Here is a 20,715-nt window from a genome sequence, read left to right as displayed (position 1 = left end):
GTGTCTAACTGTTTTTCTGAAAGTTGCAATTCCTGTAAGCATTTGACTTTGGCTAATCTGAAATGAATTGGCCATGCCTGCCTGAGTATAATGGTACTTGACATGAGGACAGGCCATGGGAGGAAATCAAGCTGAAATTTAAAGCACACAAAATAGGTGATTCTGGAGGATAATTGAAAGTTGACTTTAATTAAATCCTTGTCTATGTTGCTTTTAAAGGTTTGTTTCTTAAACTTGGATTAGGATCAAGATATGTGTGGTGCTGTTATGAATATTTTCCTACTCAAAGACTAAACCCTAGAAAAGCTTTTAAAAATAGCGCTTTAGCTATTTCTTGAAAGGATTAAATGAGAATAATTATGTTTTGTGTGGCAATGCATGCCTGTAATACCAGTGCATAGGAGGCTGAGGCAGGAGGATCATAGCAAGTACGAGGCCTGCCTAGACTATCCTGTCTCTAAAATAAAATAAAATAATGATCATGTTTTCTCCATACTTAATACTATTTTCCTTGTTGAATTGACTTCAAGTTTTTATTTCCCAAGTAATCTAAGAATAATGAAAAAGCTAAGGATGAACTTAAACTTTGAGTCTCTTTTAACCAAATGATAATACTAACCTATTAAATTTGTTTAGTAAATATGATTGCTTAAAATGCACACTTAGACTTAATAATACGGCTGGTGCCTGGGACCCTACCTCTGTTTTAACTTAGCTTTGTGTCAACACAGAGATACCACTGAGTTCCTATATTAACATTGTCTTTGCTTGACAGTATATTTATTATTTTGTAATGATTCCAAGCAAACTTCTATATGTAGTATTGTCCAATGTTTGGTTGAGTTGTGAAGTTGTAGCCTAGTCACAGCTGTGGCAAAGCAGCCTAGTGACAACTTGTAGAATAACATCACTTACTTCTTCCTCTTTCTCCTTCCAGCTAATCATCCCCAGTGCCACTTTTGCGTTCTCTGTTCCTGAGGCACCCCGGTGGCCCCTCAGCTATCCTCTCCTCCTCTTCATGCATGTTTGAGTGCATGAAGTTGTGAAGGTCTCCACGTAATGCATATGCAATGTGTCATCTTGTCATCTCTTCCTTCCTGTACATTGTTTACACTTCCGTGGTGGCGATGCTCCATGCACACGTCAGTGACTGTTGGCAAACCACAGGGGAGGTGAGACAGAGGAATTCCACAATATTCCAAGTACAACATATTTATCAAGGTTCTCTGTGTATGCCAAGATCTAACAGACTTAAAAATTGTTGTTCTCTGAATGAGTTTGTAAGAGAAATGTAAATTTTTTAGAATTCTGCCATTAATGTATTTTAGCTTGTTTCTTGCTTTTTGGTTTTTGTTTGAAGGTTTAAAAACATACCTTTAGTTTCCTGGTGTGACCCTGGTTGAAATGAGTAGTTTTCACTGAGAGCTTTGCTGTTACACAGTGAAAGTGGGTTGATATGGAGATAAAAAATATGACATATGAAAGTAGTCAGATGATTTGCTACCATTGAAAGCCATGTTGTTTTTGGTCAAACCATGTAAACTGGAAAAATTCACATCATTTACAAGTTTGGTTACTTTCAGATATATTCACACTGTTCTGGTGAATTCAATGAATTGATTTTCTTTTTCCTTTCTCAAATCTGTTTTCTTGATTTTATCTTATTTCTTTGTTCCTTTTATTTACTTCCTTTTTTATTTTTCTTTTGGTTTTCCAGTGTTTATTTTTGTTTTCCTTTTGTTTGGGGGGAGGGGTTAATTAGGGTATAAGAAAAAAATCAAAGCACAATTTGCTGAATGACTATAAAAATCAAGGTGTTTTGGAGGGAGCTAAACTAGCACTTGATCATTTCAGGCAGGGCCCACAGAAAAGAAGATTTTAAGTTGAGATTTTTCAGTTCTGCTTAAGTTCCCACTGGGATGTAGGTATCCTTACTATGTTGGAAGTGTTTGAATCCTTGGAACTTCTGCTAAAAGCCAGGCTATCTCCACTGTAACCAATGGGCTTCAGCCACTGGGGCAGTTGCCAGGGCACAACGTGTTTGGAGCTGCTGAGGCTTCTACACAAATGCACTGTTCCCACCTTGGGAGCTGCAGGGGCCCCTCCTGCCTTGTCCCCAACTAATTTACTAAAGTTGGAGAGCTCACGACTATTTTCCATTCTCGTGTTTTGAACTTCATCTTTGTGACCTGGGCTACTTCAGCTTTCCTCTTGAGTCGCAATATCATCTTCCTCCATGGAGTTAGGATTTTCCAGTTTAAAACAAAAAGAAAAGGGAAATGTGCCAGTTTCCTTTGTGCTTCTTGTTTCTCCTCTGTTGATGCATTTCCTGTGAGGCTTTTTCTCTTCCCTGAAATGCTGTTAGTGCATGGAATTTCCATCGACATTATTTTAACCATAGTTACTTGCAGTCTTCAGAAGCCTATTTTTTAAAACAGCAAAAAACAAAAACAAAAAATAACTCACTTTTCTCATATTTCACCTTTCTGTGTTGATTACTAATAACCTTAGATATTGTTGCTAGTGGACATATGATAGATGGGTTGAAGCTTTTCTGATAATTATTACACAATTTAAAACAATATATATTTAAAGTAAATATATACAGTAAATGTATTGAGCCATGTTAACCTGCCAATGAGATCTGTGAAAAGTAATGGCCTCATTTTTCTCTTCTTAATTTCTTTTACTTTTTTGTGAAGCGGCTATACGTGGCATACATGTATTAAAAACATAGGTGTAGAGTGGTTATTTTTACACTTTTAACTTAGCATGTGGTGTTGAAGTATTTCTGTAGATCAAGTTTGTCTTCCACACTCAGCTGTGAGGAAATCGTGATTCATTCTCTGCACCACAACTGAATTACACATTTATTATCTTTATCATTTTGAAACACTGCAATTTACCATGGAACACTGTATATATTTCTTGTCATAATGGTAAATGATTGATGGAATATATTTAAGAGTTAATAAATTTGTGATTTCTGCTGAAACTGAGTCCATCTTTATTTCTTAGGAAGAGATACCATATGTTCTGCATGCTTTGAAGGCCAAGGGCAGCGTGGGCTGCTGTGACCTCATGTGGTACCTAATGACTTGTACTTGGCAACAATAGCATGTTATTCTCTGTACACAAGACAGTGGTCTCTCCAAATTTTGCTGAAAACAAAATAGTTAACCGAGTCCTGTGACCCATCCTTCTCTCAGCTGCCAGGGTGCTCCCCAGTAGCCCAAATCTAACCATAGAACATGTCAGTGTTTTCTTCTCCAGCACATGTGCAAGCACCACCCCCTGCCACCCCACATGAACTGGAGTGGATGGAAGACCTCAGCTTCTTTCCACTGGCTGGAAGCATCACATACATTTTCTGTTCTGTCTCTTTCTGCTGCTTCTTTCTTAGCCAGACTCTTTTGCTTTATGGACTCATTGGCAAGTCCATAAAACACACATCTTAAAGGATAAGGGCTCACACTTTCAAAAGATTCAGTCTGTGGTTATCAGGCTCCAAAGCAGAAGCATCATGGTAGAAGGGTATGGTGAAGCAAAGCTGCTTGCCTAGTTCATGGTGGCCAGAAAGTAGAGCTGGTTGGAAAAAGCACCAGAGAAGAAAGGACAGTCCCCAAAGTCATGACCACACAGACACATGCAGAAATGTGCTTTACTAATCTGCTAGGTACCTCTTAATCACATTGCTGTATGATTAACAATATTTGGTATGTGCCCATTGTCTGAACAATATGAAGTTGTAAGACAGGAGACAGCAGCAGAAAGTATTTACAGCATTCCAGATTTTTGATCATAAAAACTTGATTTATCAAAGTATTGATTAATAACAGATTAAGCAATAATCTTACCCCCTGGATAGTTTACATTTTAAAGGCTGTCACTACCTTATCATAGATGTAAAAAAATTAATTTGTCCATAAAAAGTGTTTATATTTTTAATGAGTTACCAACATTTTTAATTGTTTTTTTTTTTTTTTAAAGTCATGGTTTCTGGCCAGGTATAGAAGCAGGAAGCTGAAATGGGAGGATGTCAAGGCCAGCAAAACTTAATGAAATGATACCTCAAAAAATAAATAAATAAAGCACTTGTATAGTTACAGGCCCTAGATTTGGTCGCTAATACCTCAAAAAGCAAGTCATGATTTCTGGCTTAATTTGTTGGAAAGTTACAACATTCTGCCTCATTTCATTGTCACAATAGTCAGAAGAGCTGCTGCCCCCATTAGAAAGGAGAGGGATGGAACCACTGCCCTACACCCACAAATGAGTAACTTCTTGGAGTTTTCCACAGACTTCCATGGACTCCAGAGTGTCCCACCCCTCTCTTAAATTCAAGAAGTCCTGTTGTTGACCTCTCAACTCCAAGTAACAGATACAGGCATGTGGGTTGTGGAAGGACTCTGGGAGCCAGCCCCCAAGCTTACCACTTAGGTAGCTCTCTTCCTGTGGGTCTCTGCAGTTAAAATACTTGCAATTATTTTGACTTCATTTTAAAAAGAAAATTGAGGCCCACAAAAAGGAAATCAAAGCTAGATGTGGTAGTGCATGCCTGTAATTTAGGCAATCCTGGCCCCATAATCTGACCTAAACAGAAAACATGGAAATCAAAGCACAAATTTTTCTAAAATATATTTCATTATCTATCATTACTATTTTTAATGAAATTACTAATGGAAGATTAGGTGCTATTGTACCATGAAATGAGTTTAATTTTTCCCATCCTCAAAGTCTTGAATAGCCAATAACTTGCAGTTTTTTAAAAAAAATCTTTTATAATTTTGAAGGTAGTAAAATACAACAGAGCAGGAAAGAACAAAGCCAGTTCAGACAGTGTAGTGAAATTGGTATAGAACTTCACAGCAGGTTACAGGGTTAACAGTAATAGTTACCATAGTACATCTCATTATCTTCACAATCGGTGTTCTTTCAATCAGTATAGGAAAATAAAACAAAATACAGAACATTATAGAACTTACCCAACAGAATATTGAATAGAGCAATATCATTAATCAGAATAAAGCAACACAGTGGTAAATATATTTTCCGTCAAAGAGATGGTAGAAGGAAATCCCCCTTACTTGCTATATTGTATATGGTCAACCTCCTATAAGATGCTCAGATCTCTGGCTCTCGTTTGCTAATGGGGGGAGAGGAGGTGTTTGATTCTCAGCCTGTGTGCCAGTAGGCTCACTACCACTTAGCAGGGAGGCAAACTGGTTGCTTGGTTTCCCAGCACCCTAAGTTCCAACATGGCATGGATCTCAGGAGTTGCTGGTGGTTCTCCCCCTGGGGTGGCCACAGCCTGCCACACCACAGATGCTTACCAGAGAAGTGAGCTGGTTGCTTAGTTTCCCAGTGCCTTGAGTTCCAACATGGTACGGATCTCAGTAGAGGCTGGTTCTTGCCCTGGGGTGGCCACAGCCTGGCAGGCAGTTTTTATTGTTGGATTTATATAGGTAGTGGCAAGAAAATTATCAAATATTTATATAAATCCTAGCAATTTTCCCTCTGTAACCAGATGTTTAGGAATAGCTTTGGGGATGCACATAGTAAAGTTGACCCAGCTGCTAACAGAATATGGTCCAGGCTGCATCCAAGCCAACTCCTTCCAAAGCCTTACACCTTGCTCTGGAACCCATACCTCATGTCTGCTGTGAGTGGCCTAAGACTTCAGTGGCCAAGTGGGACTGGGACAAGCCTAGGCCATGGGTACAGGTCTTACACATTCATGACCTTCTGCTCCCCACCACTGACCCCCAAGGCTGCCTGGAAATCATATTGCACTAATCTGTTCTCTTTTCTTCTACCAATTCTATTTCAGACTTGACTTTCCTCTACCTCCAATATTCTTCATCCTCCTTACTTCTCTGTAAGTAATGAAGCAGCCTCTGCATCTGTATATGCTCCTACTGAATAGATAAGTGAATTCCCTCCTCTTCTGTTTACAGTTGAGGGAGCTGAGGCTCCTAATATATGCAGCATGGATTGCCTCAGAGCAACTAATGTCCAGGGTGTTAACTGCTTACATTTTAATTACTTGAAAGAAAGAAAAAGGAAGAAAGACTATGGTAGCTAAACAACAAGCTTTCAGCATCATATACAAATATAGAAATCATTTGTATTTAGAGAAAAAAAGCAAAACAAAGAGTAGAAATAAAACACAATTTCAAAAAAACAAATTAAATGATGTTATCTTGGAAGTAGTTGCTCAAGTCACAAAATCAAAGCATTAAAACTACAATCAAACAATAACAGTACAAACCATTCTGTTTGATGAACACAAACAGTATCATTATCTATCTTGCACACTTATACATACAGTTATATCCTTTAGAGCACTTTATTTCCCTTTCATTATCTCAGTATCTATTACACTTTGGATCTTATTACTCTTTCAATTTTTTATTATTATTTTTATACTAGAGAGACAATACTATATTTATAAATGTGAGTCTGATTTATTTGAGACTATTCTCATAAGTGAAATAAATATAGAACTTTTAAGGCTGCAAAGAATAGAAAGCTAAATTCCAGACAGCTTAAAAAATAAAGGCAATACATTATTTCCCTGATGACAAATCAACCCCAAAACTGTTCATTGACATAACTTGATCAGGTACAAAGACCCAAGTTTTTTCAATTTTTCACCTCGGCTCTTAAGAGTTGGTAAATTTTTCATCCAGGTGAGGACGTCTGATGGTCCTCAAAATGTGTAATTTGGTTCCTAGTGTCACATCCAGATAGGACACACCCACTAGAAGAGCTGCTCCTCTTCTTCACGCCCCCTTTCCCTTCTCCAGCCCCTCACACACCATCTCCCACTCGGGTAAGACTGATAAGTTCAGGAAAGGGTTGTTACTGAGACAGAGGTTGGATGGGATGGCTTCTTCAAGAGCTTCCCCTTCTAGGTATCTTCCTGAAAGAGTTAAAGACATCATCATATAGTGACACGTGCTGATTACAACAGCCAACTATCATAACCTAATGTTGGAAAAGCCTTCACTTCCATCAGCAATTGGATGGGTCAAGAAAATGTGGTAGTTGCACACAGCAGAATACTTCTCTATTATAAAGGATAAATTTGAGTCGTGTAGGACAATGAGTGCATCTTGAGACAGTAATGTTAAGTGAAATAAATCAAACATATCACATGACCTCCCTTGCATAAGAAACCCAAAGCATAAATGAAGAGCAAAATAAAAGATACACAATAGGAAACAGGGAAGTAGATCTTTGCAAAAGTGAAAGGGACCAAGAAATGGAAGGGGTTATGAGAAAAAGAATTAAGATATATTATGTATATGTACCAATTCCCCACAAGGAAGGTGATCATTATGTGCTATAAATGTGTACCAATAAAGATTTTTTTAAACACTAAGACAAATGCACACTAATGTACCAGGAATTGTGTTTACCAGACAGGCACTTGTGCTGCTGAACTGTATCCCCCAACACAATGTATGCTAATGTTGATAATATTGATAATATTTATAATACTAAAAGCCCAACAACAACCCTATAGGTTCATTTATAAGTGACTGCTTAAATAAAATATACTTGTCAAAAAAGACTTGGAAACTAGCATTGTCTAATATAAGAAGTACAGAAGGAAAATCAGAAAAAAATCATTAGTTTTATTTTTATTGCCTGTTTAGTTATAAACAAATATGAGACTAATACTAAGCTGGTATTTTCTGTGAACTCTGAAGCCCACAAGCTGATGCCTCCTCTTGTGTGCTCCAGCTGTGCCCCATAGCGCCTGAGAATTCTTTTATGGTCTCAATTCTCTGGGACTGGAAAATGCACTTTACTCTGTGTGAAGTTGTCCCAAGAGCTCAAGACACTCTCTGTCCTGCCTTAATGTTAGAGAAAACTTTAAAAAAAAAAAAAAAAAAAAAAAAAAAGCATAGACCACTTGGTACTGAAACCACAATTAATGATCAATTTTCTCCAGGTCGGCTTTTCTTTTTTGTTCTTTTCAATAAATATGGTAGGAAAATGGGATGTGGCAATTAGAGACTAAGTAAACATCACCGGTGTTATTCACCATCCACCCAAATGATGCTGCCCCAACCAGGAGCAGGAGAACAGCAGTCAGTTCAGCCCTGGAACTGTCCCTGCAGCCTGAAGAGGCAGTTTGCAGTGTGGGAGGAAGTGTTTAGTTAAATGACTGGTGACTGGGTGGTGTTTTGTGGACAGTGTTCCTTTGTGTCAGGATCCTCATTACTCACCACTGACTAAGGCTGTGGCTGAAAGTGACTGCTGAGTCAGCCCAGCCCAAGAAAGCAGAGGTCTCCAGATTTACCTTTCCCTCACAGGTTGCTGTTGTGAGGCTGTCATTAGCACCCTTTCAGCCCCAAGCAAAAGCCCTGCTATGATGCTCAGAGGAAAGAACTCCCTCTGAAACACTGCCTAAGGTATTTTCTTTTGTTGTTAAAGAGAAAAAAACACAGAAAAGACAAAAAAAAAAAAAAAGAAATATACAAGAACAGCAAAAAGCCCAAAACAATAGTATTACACGATTTCAAGACAAGATGGTAGGAATTTAACAATGATTATTATATTGCATATTGTTATCTTCTAAAGAGTTGCACAGATTACCAGCTACAGGCATGCAAAATCAATCAAACAATATGGGCACTGTTTCCTTTGAACTAATAAAGTAGTAGTACAACTCTCTGAGGTATCTCGATATATACATATATGTTTATATTTATATTTTTTTCCTTTTCCTTCCTTCTTTTGTCTTTTCCCCCATCCCAGTTGTTTTTCCCTTTAAGCAGTTTCTTTCTCTTTCACAATGTTTATTGTACCTCTTTAGTCTTATTTATTCTTTCAGTTCCTTACAACAGGAAGACAAAACAGTGTTCACACATGTGAGTCTGATTTATTTCACTTGTATGGTTTCTAGTTGCATCCATTTACCTATGAAAGTCTCAACTTTATCCCTCTTTATAACTGAGTAGTACTCCATTGTATAAAAATACCATGTTTTTTTTTTTTATCCATTCCTCAGTTAATATACATTTGGATAGTTTCCAAGATCTGGCTATTATAAATTAAAATTGTGCTAATATAAACATGGGGGCACTTATATCACTGTGGTATGATGTTTTTAATTCTTCTGGGTAAATACTCACAAGGGGAATAACTTGTGAGTATTTACCCAGAAGAATAGCCACTCTCATAATGTTGGTTCTTCCAATCCATGAGCAGGGGATAACTGTCCATTTTCTGATATTTTATTTGATCTTTTACAGAGGAGTATAATTTTCAATATATAGAACTTTCATTTCCTTTGTTACATTGATTCCTAAATATTTCATTTTTTTTGATGCTATCATGAAAGGTATTTGTTCCATAATTTCTCTCACAGTGACTTTTTTGTGTACAGGAATGCTTTGGAATTTTTAGTGTTGACTTTGTATCCAGCTACATTACTCAATTTGGTTATTACATCTAGAAGTCTTTCAATGGGGTTTTGGGGATCTTCTATGTAGAGTATCAAGTCATCTGTAAATGATAATTTAAGTTCTTCCTTTTCTGTCCTTGTTCCTCTTATGTCTCTCTCTTATCTAATTGCTCTAATTTTTACAGAATTATATTGAGTAGGAATGGTGATAGTGGACATCCTTGTCTTGTTCCTAGTTTTAGGTTGAAAGTTTTTAGTCTTTGTCAGTTTACTAAGTTGTTGGTTGTTGGTTTATCTTTATCATATATGGATTTTATCATATTTCCCATAGGGTCTTTATCATGAATGAGTTTCAAAATTCATCAAAAGGTTTTTCTGTATGTATTGAGATGCTCATATGTTTCTTGTCTTTGACTCTGATCACATGGTACATTATGATTATTGATTTGCATATGTTGAACCATCCCTGCATTCTTGGGATGAATCTCTCTTGATCATGGTGGATGGTCTTCTTGTTGATTTGCTGCATTCTGTTTCCTAGTATTTTATTGAGGATTTTTGCATCTATACTCATTAGGAACACTGGCCCATAATTCTCTTTTTCAGTTTGTAACAGGGTGATACTTTCTTCCAGAATGAGTCAGGAAGAGTTGCTTCCCTTTCAACTTCATTAAAGATTTTAAGGAGTGTCAGCAGTAAGTCTTCTTTATATTTTTTACAGAATTTAGCTGTGAATTCATCAGGACCTAGGTTTTTCTTTGTTGGTAAGTTTATAGTTATATTTTTAATTTCATTAACTGATATTATTCAGAATTTTTATATCTTCTTGATCCAGCTTTGGTAATTTATGGGTTTCTAGAAATCTGTCCATCTCTTCTGTGTTATCAAACCTATGAGAGTTATGTTTCTTGAAGTGGATATTGATGATTTGTATTTTAACAGGATCTGTAGTTATTTCACCATTTACATTCTTTATTGTATGAATTTGAGTCTTTGTTTTTGTTTTTCATAAGGTTGGTAGGGATTTATCAATTTTGTTTATTCTTTCAAAGAGCCAACTCTTTGATTTGTTAATTCTCTGTATTTTCTTAGTCTTTATTGATTTCTGCTCTGATCTTTATAATTTCCTCCATTCTTTGGGCTTTGGACTTGACTTGCTCTTCTGTTTGTAGAAATTTAAGGTGTAGTGTCAGGTTATTTGTGTTCATTCTGTTTTCCTGATGTGAGAATTCATCGCAATAAATTTCCCTCTGACTACTGCTTTCATTGTATCCCATGGGTTCCTTTATTTTCATTTTTGTTTGCCTGTAGATGTTTACTTTCTCCTTTAATTTTCTTGTGACTCATTGGTTGTTTAAGAGGGCATTACATAACTTCCATGTTTTTGGTGGAATTTCTGCAGTTTCTTTTGTCATTAATTTCCAATTTCATTACCCTAGGGTCAGATAATATACATGGGATGATTCTGATTTTTTTTCTTGTATTTACTTAAGCATGTTCTTTGGTCTATTTAATATATGGTCTATTTTAGAGAATATTCCATGAACAGCTGAGAAGAATGTGTATTCTGATGTTGTCAGGTGGAATATTCTGCACACATCCACTAAGTCCATTTGAACACAAGTTTGATTCAGTTCTGTTATTTCTTTGCTTATTTTTTTGTCTAAATGATCTGTCTCTTTGTGACAATGGGGTGTTAAGGTCTCCCATTATAATTGTGTTGTTGTTTTTTTGATTTTTTATGTCTATTAATATTTGTCTTGTATAGCTGGGTGCTCCCATATTTGGTGCATGTATACTTAAGACTGTTATCTCTTCCTCTTGTTGAAAACTGATTACAGCAGATGTGACATCCAGCTAAAGTAGTAAAATTGGCAATAATGATAGCATCAAACACAATTTAAAAACTGAAAAATTGTCATAACTATTGATTTTGTACTTTAGACCACAGGAGCAATCTATAGCTACAGATCAGAGCCATAAAGTAGGAGTATGTATGTGAAGCGTTTTCCTTCAATAGAGTGGTTTTACCCATAGTGGGGAAATTTAGGGAGGGTGGTGTATAAAACAAAAGATAACTGAGAAAAAAGTAGACTCCAGGCTGGTGGAAAAAGGTTGGTTATGCAAGGCTTGGGACACTAGAGAGAGGGGTAGAGAAGAAAGAATATTCAAGAAATTACCTGCCCTTGGCTTGTGGACTTGAAGATGGGATTTGTTTTCTGTGACTGGTGTTCTCCACAGCCATTTAGGTGTGGTTGACATCCTGCCAGCCTCTGTGTTTTGCCATGGTTCTTTCCAGGGATCCCAGTAGCCGTGCAGGGAGGGACCGGACTCTTCCCATGCTGTTCACTTGGATCCCAATCAGCACAATGGGAGGGGCTTATGGATGACTTATTCCAGAACTTATTCCAAAGCCTCTGCTATTGGTATTTCTCTTACTGTTTTGTGTTTTTTTTAAATATTATTAAAAATACTGTTCCTTTTTCACATGATAGTGAAAATTATTGGCAGAATAAGAAAAAAATTGGTATAGAGAATGAAAAAAATTAAATTTTCTAGAAAATTTTGTTATACAAAATTGTCTAATGTTTCATGGAAATGTGCTTCCTTGTTGTCAGATTTTCAAGCAACTAGGGTGATATAATTAATGTATATTTGTCCAACTAAGGTCAAACCCCATTTCTTTGCTTATCTATTTTTATTAGTACATATTTGTAATACATAATGAGTACATTAATTATGGGGAATTGGCTCATGTACATAACACACCTCATTTCATATTGTTCCCCTTCCCCAACCCCAGTATCAGATTTACTATTTTATAAATTTTCTCAAGTTAATTATCATAAACACCAATGAATGGCCAAATTAACAGAGTAAAAAATGTTTAAGAAACAAAAGCCTATTATACTAACTCTAAATACTCCATCCTGGATTACAATGCATTTTTATTTTTTATTTATACTCTGATTTTGTCTTACACTTTATTCACATCCTTTATTTTCATATAAAAGAGAAATCATGCAACATTTAAGTTTGTGTGTCTGATTTACTTCATTCAATATTATGGTCTCAAGGTAAATCCATTTTCTTTCTAATGAGCCAAGTTTATCCTTCTTTATTCTGGTGTTCTGTTCTGTGAAAATACGATGTTTTCTTTATCCATTCACCTGTGGATTGAAATGTAGGTTGCTTCCATGATTTGGCTGTGATGAACTGAAATACCATTTCTTTATGATTTCATTCTATGTTGCTAACATTTAGTGTCAAATATTTTTAATATATGGTCTTTAGCATATGTGAAATTGTTTAACTATGTCACTTGTGCTGCATATGGTGTAATATCTACAATCCTTAATCTAGTTTATAGTTCACTCATAGTTAAATGAGAAAATGTTTATACTAAGTTAGGAAAGTATATCAAGCTACTGTCTCTTATAACTCTAGTAATCTTTTGATGTTTCTCTAATTTTTGCAACATACACTATGATGCTATATGCCAGTGAAGTTTTATGTGTTTCATCTCAATCACAAAGCTTTTTGATTGCCCTTTGTGTTTTCTCTGCCCTTACTCTTTTTTTTGTTGTTGTTGTACTGGGAATCTAACTTGGAACCTTGTGCTTGCCAGGCAGGTGCTCTAAATTGTTGCTGAGCTAAATCCGTGGTGCTAGGCTTAATATATAATCTTAAGCCGTCTTAAAAATTTTAATTTATAGATGAAAATCAATTATTCAATAGTACACTTACATGTTTTAAATAATTTTTTCTCATCAAAATCTATAATCCTAAATAATTAATGAACAATGAAATATGTAGTTATTTGCTGAATAATTGTTTTTTAAGTTTACTGGTACAATTTAGTTGTACATGATGACTTCATTCTTCATAGAGAATTTGTATCTGTACATGATATATCCCAACTCCTCTTTTTTATCCCATTCCCATCCGCTCATCTCAAAGTCCCTTCTTCTCCCCCTTCACAGAGCTTGGCTTTGACTTATCCTTTTCTTATTTTTTCTTTCCTTTTCCCCTGAAAATTTATTTTCATGCTGATGTTATTTTGCTAGATGCTGAAAAGGAATATCTGAATATGGAGTTGAGGTATTTATTCTTTTTTCGTGCATGAACCAAAATGTTTAAATTTTTTTGGAAGCAAACTCTGAAAGAATAATTACACTTAGATTCATTTTCATACATTACAAAATACTTCACATTTTATGGAGTCATTTGACACATATTATGTAAAAGTTTGTGCTTTTAAATTTTATTAGTACTCATTTACCTTATATGAATCTTATATTTGTCGTGGGGATTAGGTGCATGTACTCAGTACAGCCTATTTCCTTTTTTATTCCTCTTCTTCTTCCAGCACTCCTCCCCTTTTCCGTTTCATTCTTGATGGTATTTTTTCTTAGCTCATGTGTACGCCATATAACGTTATTAAGTTGCTGTCTATGGCATGTCTTAACTCTTACTTCCCCTCTCCCTCCCACATCCTCTCACCCTTTGTCTCCTGGACCCATCCTCATTTGAGATTTATCCCCTTGTTTCCCTATATCTATTTTTATTATTTTTTCTTTGTACTTTGCCTTATTCAAATGAAAGATATGATACAGTATTTAAGCTTGTGTGTCTGGCTTATATCACTAAACATTATATTTTCCAGGTAAATCCACTTTCCTACAAAAGTTTCAAATTTATTCATCTATAAAGCTGAGTAATATATCATTATGTGTACATAAAACATTTTCTATATTCATTTATCTGTTGATGGGTTACTTTCAGTATTTAGCCATTATAAATTGTACTGCTATAAAACACTGGCAAACATGTATCATGTAGCATGATGCCTTTAGCTCTTTGGGGAAGATACTTGGAGAATATCTGGATCATATGGAACTATGAATTTCAGTTCTTTGAGAAATCCCTATATTACTTTCCATAATGCTTGTATTAGTTTACATTCTTACCAACAGTGTAGAAATACCTTTAACACTGCAACCTCATCAGCATTTATTATTCTTTGACTTCCTGATAGTAATGCTCTGATTTTCATTTCTCTAATGGCTACCAACATTGAACATTTTTTCTTGTTTGTTTGTCCTTTGTAATTTTTGTTCTAAGATTCTCAATTTCTTGATTGGGTATTAAATTTTAGGTAGCTAATACTTTTGATTAATTTATATATTCTAGATATAAGTTCTCTGAGGAGTAGCTGAAAAAATATTTTCCCTTTTTGTGGCTGTGTCTTCCCATCTATTTATTGATTTTTTGCTGTACAGAAGGTTTTTACTTTCACATAACCTTTGTTAATTCTTGTTGTTATTTTTTATTCAATCAGGGTTCTGTTTTAAAAAGGCTTCCTTACACGTATATATTCCAGTGTTTTACTGACTTTTTCTTCCACCAGTTTCAATGTTTCTGTTTAATGTTTAGATTTTGTTCTATTTTGACTTATGTTTGTTTACATAAACTAAAATCTATGACTTTACATGTGAGATGAAATAAGGATTCAGTTTTGGTCTTTTCTCTACCATGTCCTTCTGCTATCTTCCAGCTAGCTTAACATGGATCGAAGTCTCTGAAACTGTAAGCCAAAGTAAACTCCCTATGGTTTAACCTACAGGGATCAGGATTTATGTCACGGCAATGGTAATACTGTGGAACAGACCCATCAAGAAAGTTACCTGAGTGGAAAAAGATGACAAAATGTGTTATGCAACAGCAACACATGATTAAGAGCAATACATGGTCATCTAGAGGCCTGCTATTAGAATAATACAGTTTACAAGTTTGTTGTTGTTTTTAGAAGATGATATACATTTTGGAATTAGGTCTTTTTAACACCAAATTTAACTGTTTTAATTTCTCTTCAAAAATGCTTTCTTCTTTTAAATTACAGGATATGTTTGGAGACAATAAAATTTTATTTTATTTTAAATAAATGAGACAAATTTTTATTTTCTTATACATATAAAATGCCTCCATCATTAATTCTGAAAATTGTTAAAATTTTCATTCTCTATAGTATTTTCAAGCTTTTAGAATATGATCAAAAATTGTCCTGATATTCAGAGATGGTGACTTCTCTAGTAATTACTGTATCTGTCAGTGATGACTAGAGAAAAAAATTCAAGCATGATAAAAATACATCATTATTTTCAAGACTGGCTTGCATTGGCTGCCTATGAGTCAGATGTTGCTAAAATGTCTGTCTGCCTGCTGGATATCTAAAGGATTCAGCTGCAGCCGAGAGCTCATGGTAGTGTCCTGAGCAAGTCTATGTGTGCAGGTGGAAGAGCCTGCTATTGAAGACTAAAGGGTGCATGCCAGAGGCTGGAGAGCCTATGAAGGAACATAGGATGTTGCCAGGTGACAACATCCATGGTGAAGGGGAAGACTCGAGCTCCTCTGAAGGAACAAAGTGAGCCTTTTTAAAAATTTGACAACAACAGACAAATATCATAAGGGAAGGAAATGAAAAAGGGTAATAATAAATGACAAAGGATAAAAAAACCAGGAAGCACAGAGAGGAAGGGCAATGGAAAAGATGTCCCTAGTGTCACACCTCCATGACCCAACCAGAAACTCCATCAGAGTGCGTTATTAATATTCTAGGTACCTCTCATGCTAAAGAAGATATTAACTGAGAGTGTCACATGACTGCAGGTGACATTTTGCTTCTAGCAATGTTAATTTGTTGAAACATTGAGAGTTACAATTTTTGAGGAGGAAACACATACACAGGAGTCTGAAGTCCTTAGGCTTCCCTGCCTCAACATCAGGCAGTAGTCTTGAGTATTAACTCAACAATAGGCCCAGTTTGGTGGTGCACTCCTGTAATCCCAGCACTTGGGAGGCTGAGGCAGAAGGATCACTGCAAGTTTGAAACCAGTATAGGCTACAAAGTGAGCCCAAGGCCAACCTGAACAGCATAACAAGACCCTGTCTCAAAAAAAAAAAAAAAAAAGACAATAATCATATGGCTTTTTTGGCAGTACTTTCTTGGCCTTGAATAAGTAAATGAAGAGATACAGTATGTAAAGTCATGAAGCCAATAATTTATTTCTAATTTCTCTCCTCTCACAACAGTAGGGATTACCTCTCTTCCATTGTGTCCTGGCCTTGCCGGAACCTGTGATGCTCTCTCACAGTGATTTATCAAGGTGAATTAACTCTGGAACTGGCTTAGCAAACTGGTGACCCCATTTGGAAGAGCATCATACAGAAAAACACTCTGAGTCCAGTACGAAGACCGGAGTAGCCAGGCATGTGATGCATTTGTGTAAATCTAACAGATTTATCTAGATGTGGGACATTGATGCAGGAGATCACCGCGAGCTTCAGATCAGCCTAACTACATATCAAGACCCTGTGTTCAAAACTTGAAAGACAGAAGCAGTTCTGCAAACCCAGGAGTAACCTCTTCTTAAATGCAGGCTAGAATGAGTCAGCATCCTGAGAGACAAACTGGTCAAGAAGTATCTGGATTACGGTCTCCCATCACTGTTCCTCCTGGTCCTTGTGCCGTGTACATTGTCCCTCCAACCCTGCCTAGGTCCATTTTGTGTACTCAGCACTCTTTCCCTCCACAACCACACCACTAGCCTAAAGTGCAGTGTTATGCAGCCACTGCCCACAGCTGCATCTCCACTTGTACCCCGAAAGTGGAAACTATGGGGAGACCTTGGTTGCGGTGGGGAGTCAAGCTGGGGGAGCTGTAGTGTGTAGAATCCTTGGTCTCATTGTCCAGGACCTCTGTTCTATAAATATCTGTGATACAAGGACTCAGAACCATACCTTATTAGACTTCTCAGGCCAATGCCCCACTGTAATGAGAATAAATTGCAAAACTTCTGATACGTGCCTATGTTGCCAAACTCAGGATAAATGATGAATGATGCCATGAGAATTTAAAGAAAGGTTTTCCAGGCATGGAGGTGCACACCTGTAATCTCAGCACTCATGAGACTGAATCAGGAAGTTTACTGGGGGTTTGAGACCAGCCTGGGCTATCTAGCGAGTTCAAGGCCAGCCTGAAGTACATGGTGAGATCCTGAGTCAAACAAGGAGCAGGAGCAGAAGAAGCAGCAGAAGAAAAAGAAAGAAAGAAAGAAAGAAAGAAAGAAAGAAAGAAAGAAAGAAAGAAAGAAAGAAAGAAAGAAAGAAAGAAAGAAAGAGAGAAAGAAATGATTTAAGTACTGGTGATGTCAGTAGCAAAGCATTTATCAAGCATGCAGTGAACTCCACTACATACACAGCAGTCCAAAAAAACTTATCATCTTAATAATTTAGGTAGCAACTCTACTAATGGAGAAAAAAGTTAAGTGAGGCCTTCTCATAGAGTTTAGAGTGCTGAGAGAAACGGAGGGGATGTCAATATGTTAGCAAGGGGAGGAAAACCTGTTCCTGCTCAGGCCTACTTCCAGAAGAAAATGCTTATTACACAATGTGATAGTCATTAAATTCAGGCATCTACATGGATATGTAATTTTGTAGGAATGAAAAAGCAGAACAATAATGCCTCAATTGCTATAGACCTTTGATGTAGACACTGTTATAAGAAATAAAATGCTGACTGAGGTGGACTTTATTTTCAAGGAACATAGCGATAGGATTAGAGCCTGAAATGTGAGCTCTGCAGCCCTGTGTGGTTAGTGATAAAACAGTTTTCTCGCAGGGAAGAGCAAATAGGAGGAGACAGACAGTGGGAGAGGAGGGGATGGTGATGGTGGCAAAATCCACATGTGCAGCAGGGAGAGTCTTCCCTGGAGGTCAGACTTTTTTCTAGTGTCGCAGTAAAGGAATTGTGTGGTGACTCAGTGGAGTTGGGCAAATATCACAGGCATCAAGAAGGAAAAAGCTCAGGAGACTTAGATAAATTTATCTTGTGCTACTACTAATCAGGTAACTTAATATTCTTTGTTGTTTGAGGAACCTTTCTGCTACACACTTCCAGGTGGCCCTGAGCTTACTACATAGACTATGCCTCAGCTGTGGCAATCATCCTAACCTTGCCTCCTGAGTACTGAGAGGTGTGTGTCAGCACACTCTTCCCTAATTGTTTTTAAGGAAAAAACAAAAATGAGGAAATTGACCTTGTCTGGCTTTAAAAATTGATGGAAATGGGAAGGGATTTCTCCAGGAAAAAACAGATTTTGTGGGTTGATATTTTTACTATACAGAAAATTGAATTCTGGACTTTTTCTTTAGAGTATGCGCTCTACCTTTGAATATTTTTAAAATTTTGAGACCAAGTCTCATTATGTTTCCATGGCTGCAGTAAACCTTTGATCTTGTTGCAACCTCCTAGAGTGCTGAGATGATAGGCATTGGCCACCATGACAGACTAGAGCAAGAGTTTCTTAATCACCACTATTATCCAGGATTACTGTGCTTGGTTAAATGAAATTTCAGTAAGACATGGTGCTTCCCAACTTTTATATTGGTCATTTGGGACACTGAGGCAAGATTATTGCAACAGCAAGTCCAGGCTCCACAATGGAGGGAGACCCAGAGCAACATGATGTCATATCACTGGGGCTGTGTCTCCAACCTAAAGTAACTTGTATAACATGTCCAGGGTCCCAAGTTTAGTGTAATCCTGAAGCATAAAAGAAAAAGTGATAAACACTCTTGAAAATTCACTTCCATTTGGAATTTTATACTGTTTGTACACTACTGGTCTGTGGTATAGTACTTGCTCAAGATACTGGGCAACAGGAAACCAAGTGAAAACATCCAATGATTCATAGTGTAGCACATTCAATAAATTACTGTACATGAGTCAGCAAATGCACAGCTGTGAGGGGGTGGCCGTGAGGGCCGAGGTTCACCACCAAACAGTGCTGAGCTGCCACCGAAAACGGACTGCAGGCCAAAGTCTGGGCAGAGCAAGAGCAGAAACTGTACATACTGAAAAAGGTGGGCCACACTGCTGCAGAGCTGGAGACCTACAGGAAGAGAGCCCAAGACATGGAAGAGGAACGGGAGAGGATGCTTCATTTCTTCCAAAGGCAGATGACCTCCAGGCAGAGAGAAGGCTGTGAGAACCGGGCTGCAGCTGCCATCCCTGAAAGACACCTCCAGGATTTAAGGAGGGAAAATGCTCACACCAGACACATCCTGCATGCAGTGCAGCTGAAAGCTCCCCTGTTATGCCAAGATCCTGCCAATCTCAGTGTCAGGAAGAGCACAGGTGGCAGAGAGCATTCCCAGTGTGGTCCTTGCCCTCGGCTGGCCTGCCTCTAAAGGAGATCTGCTCACCCTCTTCCAGGCTGTGGGAGGAGCCTCTGGGATCCTCAGTTTCCTCTCCAGCAGGACCAGGAAGCACAGCCTGAGGTTCTCAGAAGGGCCTTGTTCAGCGCTGCCTGCCCCAAGCCAAGCCCGGGGACAGGGCTTGGTTCCTCCAGCCCTCCTTCCACCATTTCTAAACCCTCCAATGGGCCATGTTCTGAGAAGTCCCCTCCTCCTCTTCCACCTCCTCTAAGAGGGTCTTCACGTCATCGGCCACCAAGATGTCTCCCCAACCCACAGCTAGCATTCTCCGTAAGAAAAGTCTCTTTCCGTGGCCTATTCCTCAGGCTCTTTTCCCACAGCTGGGGTTTTCTGGATTGCCAAACGCTGAATGGAGGGCCCCCTTTGGGACACACTCCAGCTTCCAAAGAGCCTGCTACACCACACACAGCCCCACACCAACAGGCTGCCTCGCCCCAGCTCTGCTCTCCTTTGAGGAGTCACCTTCTGCTCTTTCTCAGGATTAGTGTTCAGTTAACAAAGGGAATTTCAATTAAAAAAAACTGCAGAGGCTTAGTTCCTAACTCTATATTAAATACAAGTTAACAAACAGGAATACAGCGTACATTTTACTGTGTATACACAGACAACCCCACGGGGAACTCCCCTCCTGCCCCACGTCAGGCAAGCAGAATTGCGTGAAGCACACACCTGATTTCAGTTTGCAGGTCTCCATTGGACATGCCCGTTATTGACTGGGCTTAGGGCAACAGGAAGTGGAATGAATGAATTCAAACAGCCCTCTGCCTTGGCACGCTGGGCTTTACTCCAGTCGGTTTTCTTGCCTCCACAAAACATCCAAGCTGAAGTTGCCGGGCTGACTGCAGTAAGACATGCAGGGCACTGGCTGAGGCTGCTGCTTCGCGGTCCTCGAGGACCAGGTGAATCAGAAAGAGAAAGTGGGCAAAGCAGATTGTAACAGACATGAGACGGAAGAATTACCATCAGTAGGTAAGGGCTATTTTTGCTTGTTTGGGTATATATATATATATATATAT

General features: G+C 37.8%; 1 protein-coding gene across 18 annotated transcripts in view; it reads left to right on the top strand.

Annotated features, from left to right (window-relative positions):
• The window catches only part of Camk2d (calcium/calmodulin dependent protein kinase II delta), a 298,536-nt gene extending 295,541 nt beyond the window's left edge, over positions 1-2,995 (top strand). For all 18 annotated transcript variants that reach the window (XM_063260693.1, XM_063260692.1, XM_023564349.2 and 15 more), the window contains one exon: positions 938-2,995. Coding sequence is in view for 1 of the 18 variants with exons in the window: in XM_063260695.1 (XP_063116765.1) it covers positions 938-941 (4 nt within the window). In the remaining 17 variants the exon portion in view is untranslated. The remainder of the gene's footprint in view (positions 1-937) is intronic.
• Positions 2,996-20,715: the final 17,720 nt, after the last annotated feature.

The sequence above is a fragment of the Cavia porcellus genome, unplaced genomic scaffold (assembly GCF_034190915.1).
Source record: "Cavia porcellus strain 051 isolate PalLab524CR breed Dunkin Hartley unplaced genomic scaffold, mCavPor4.1 scaffold_14, whole genome shotgun sequence".
Classification (NCBI taxonomy): Eukaryota; Metazoa; Chordata; class Mammalia; order Rodentia; family Caviidae; genus Cavia; species Cavia porcellus.
Note: the sequence above shows the minus strand (reverse complement) of the source record. Positions and strands in the feature narration are given on the sequence as shown.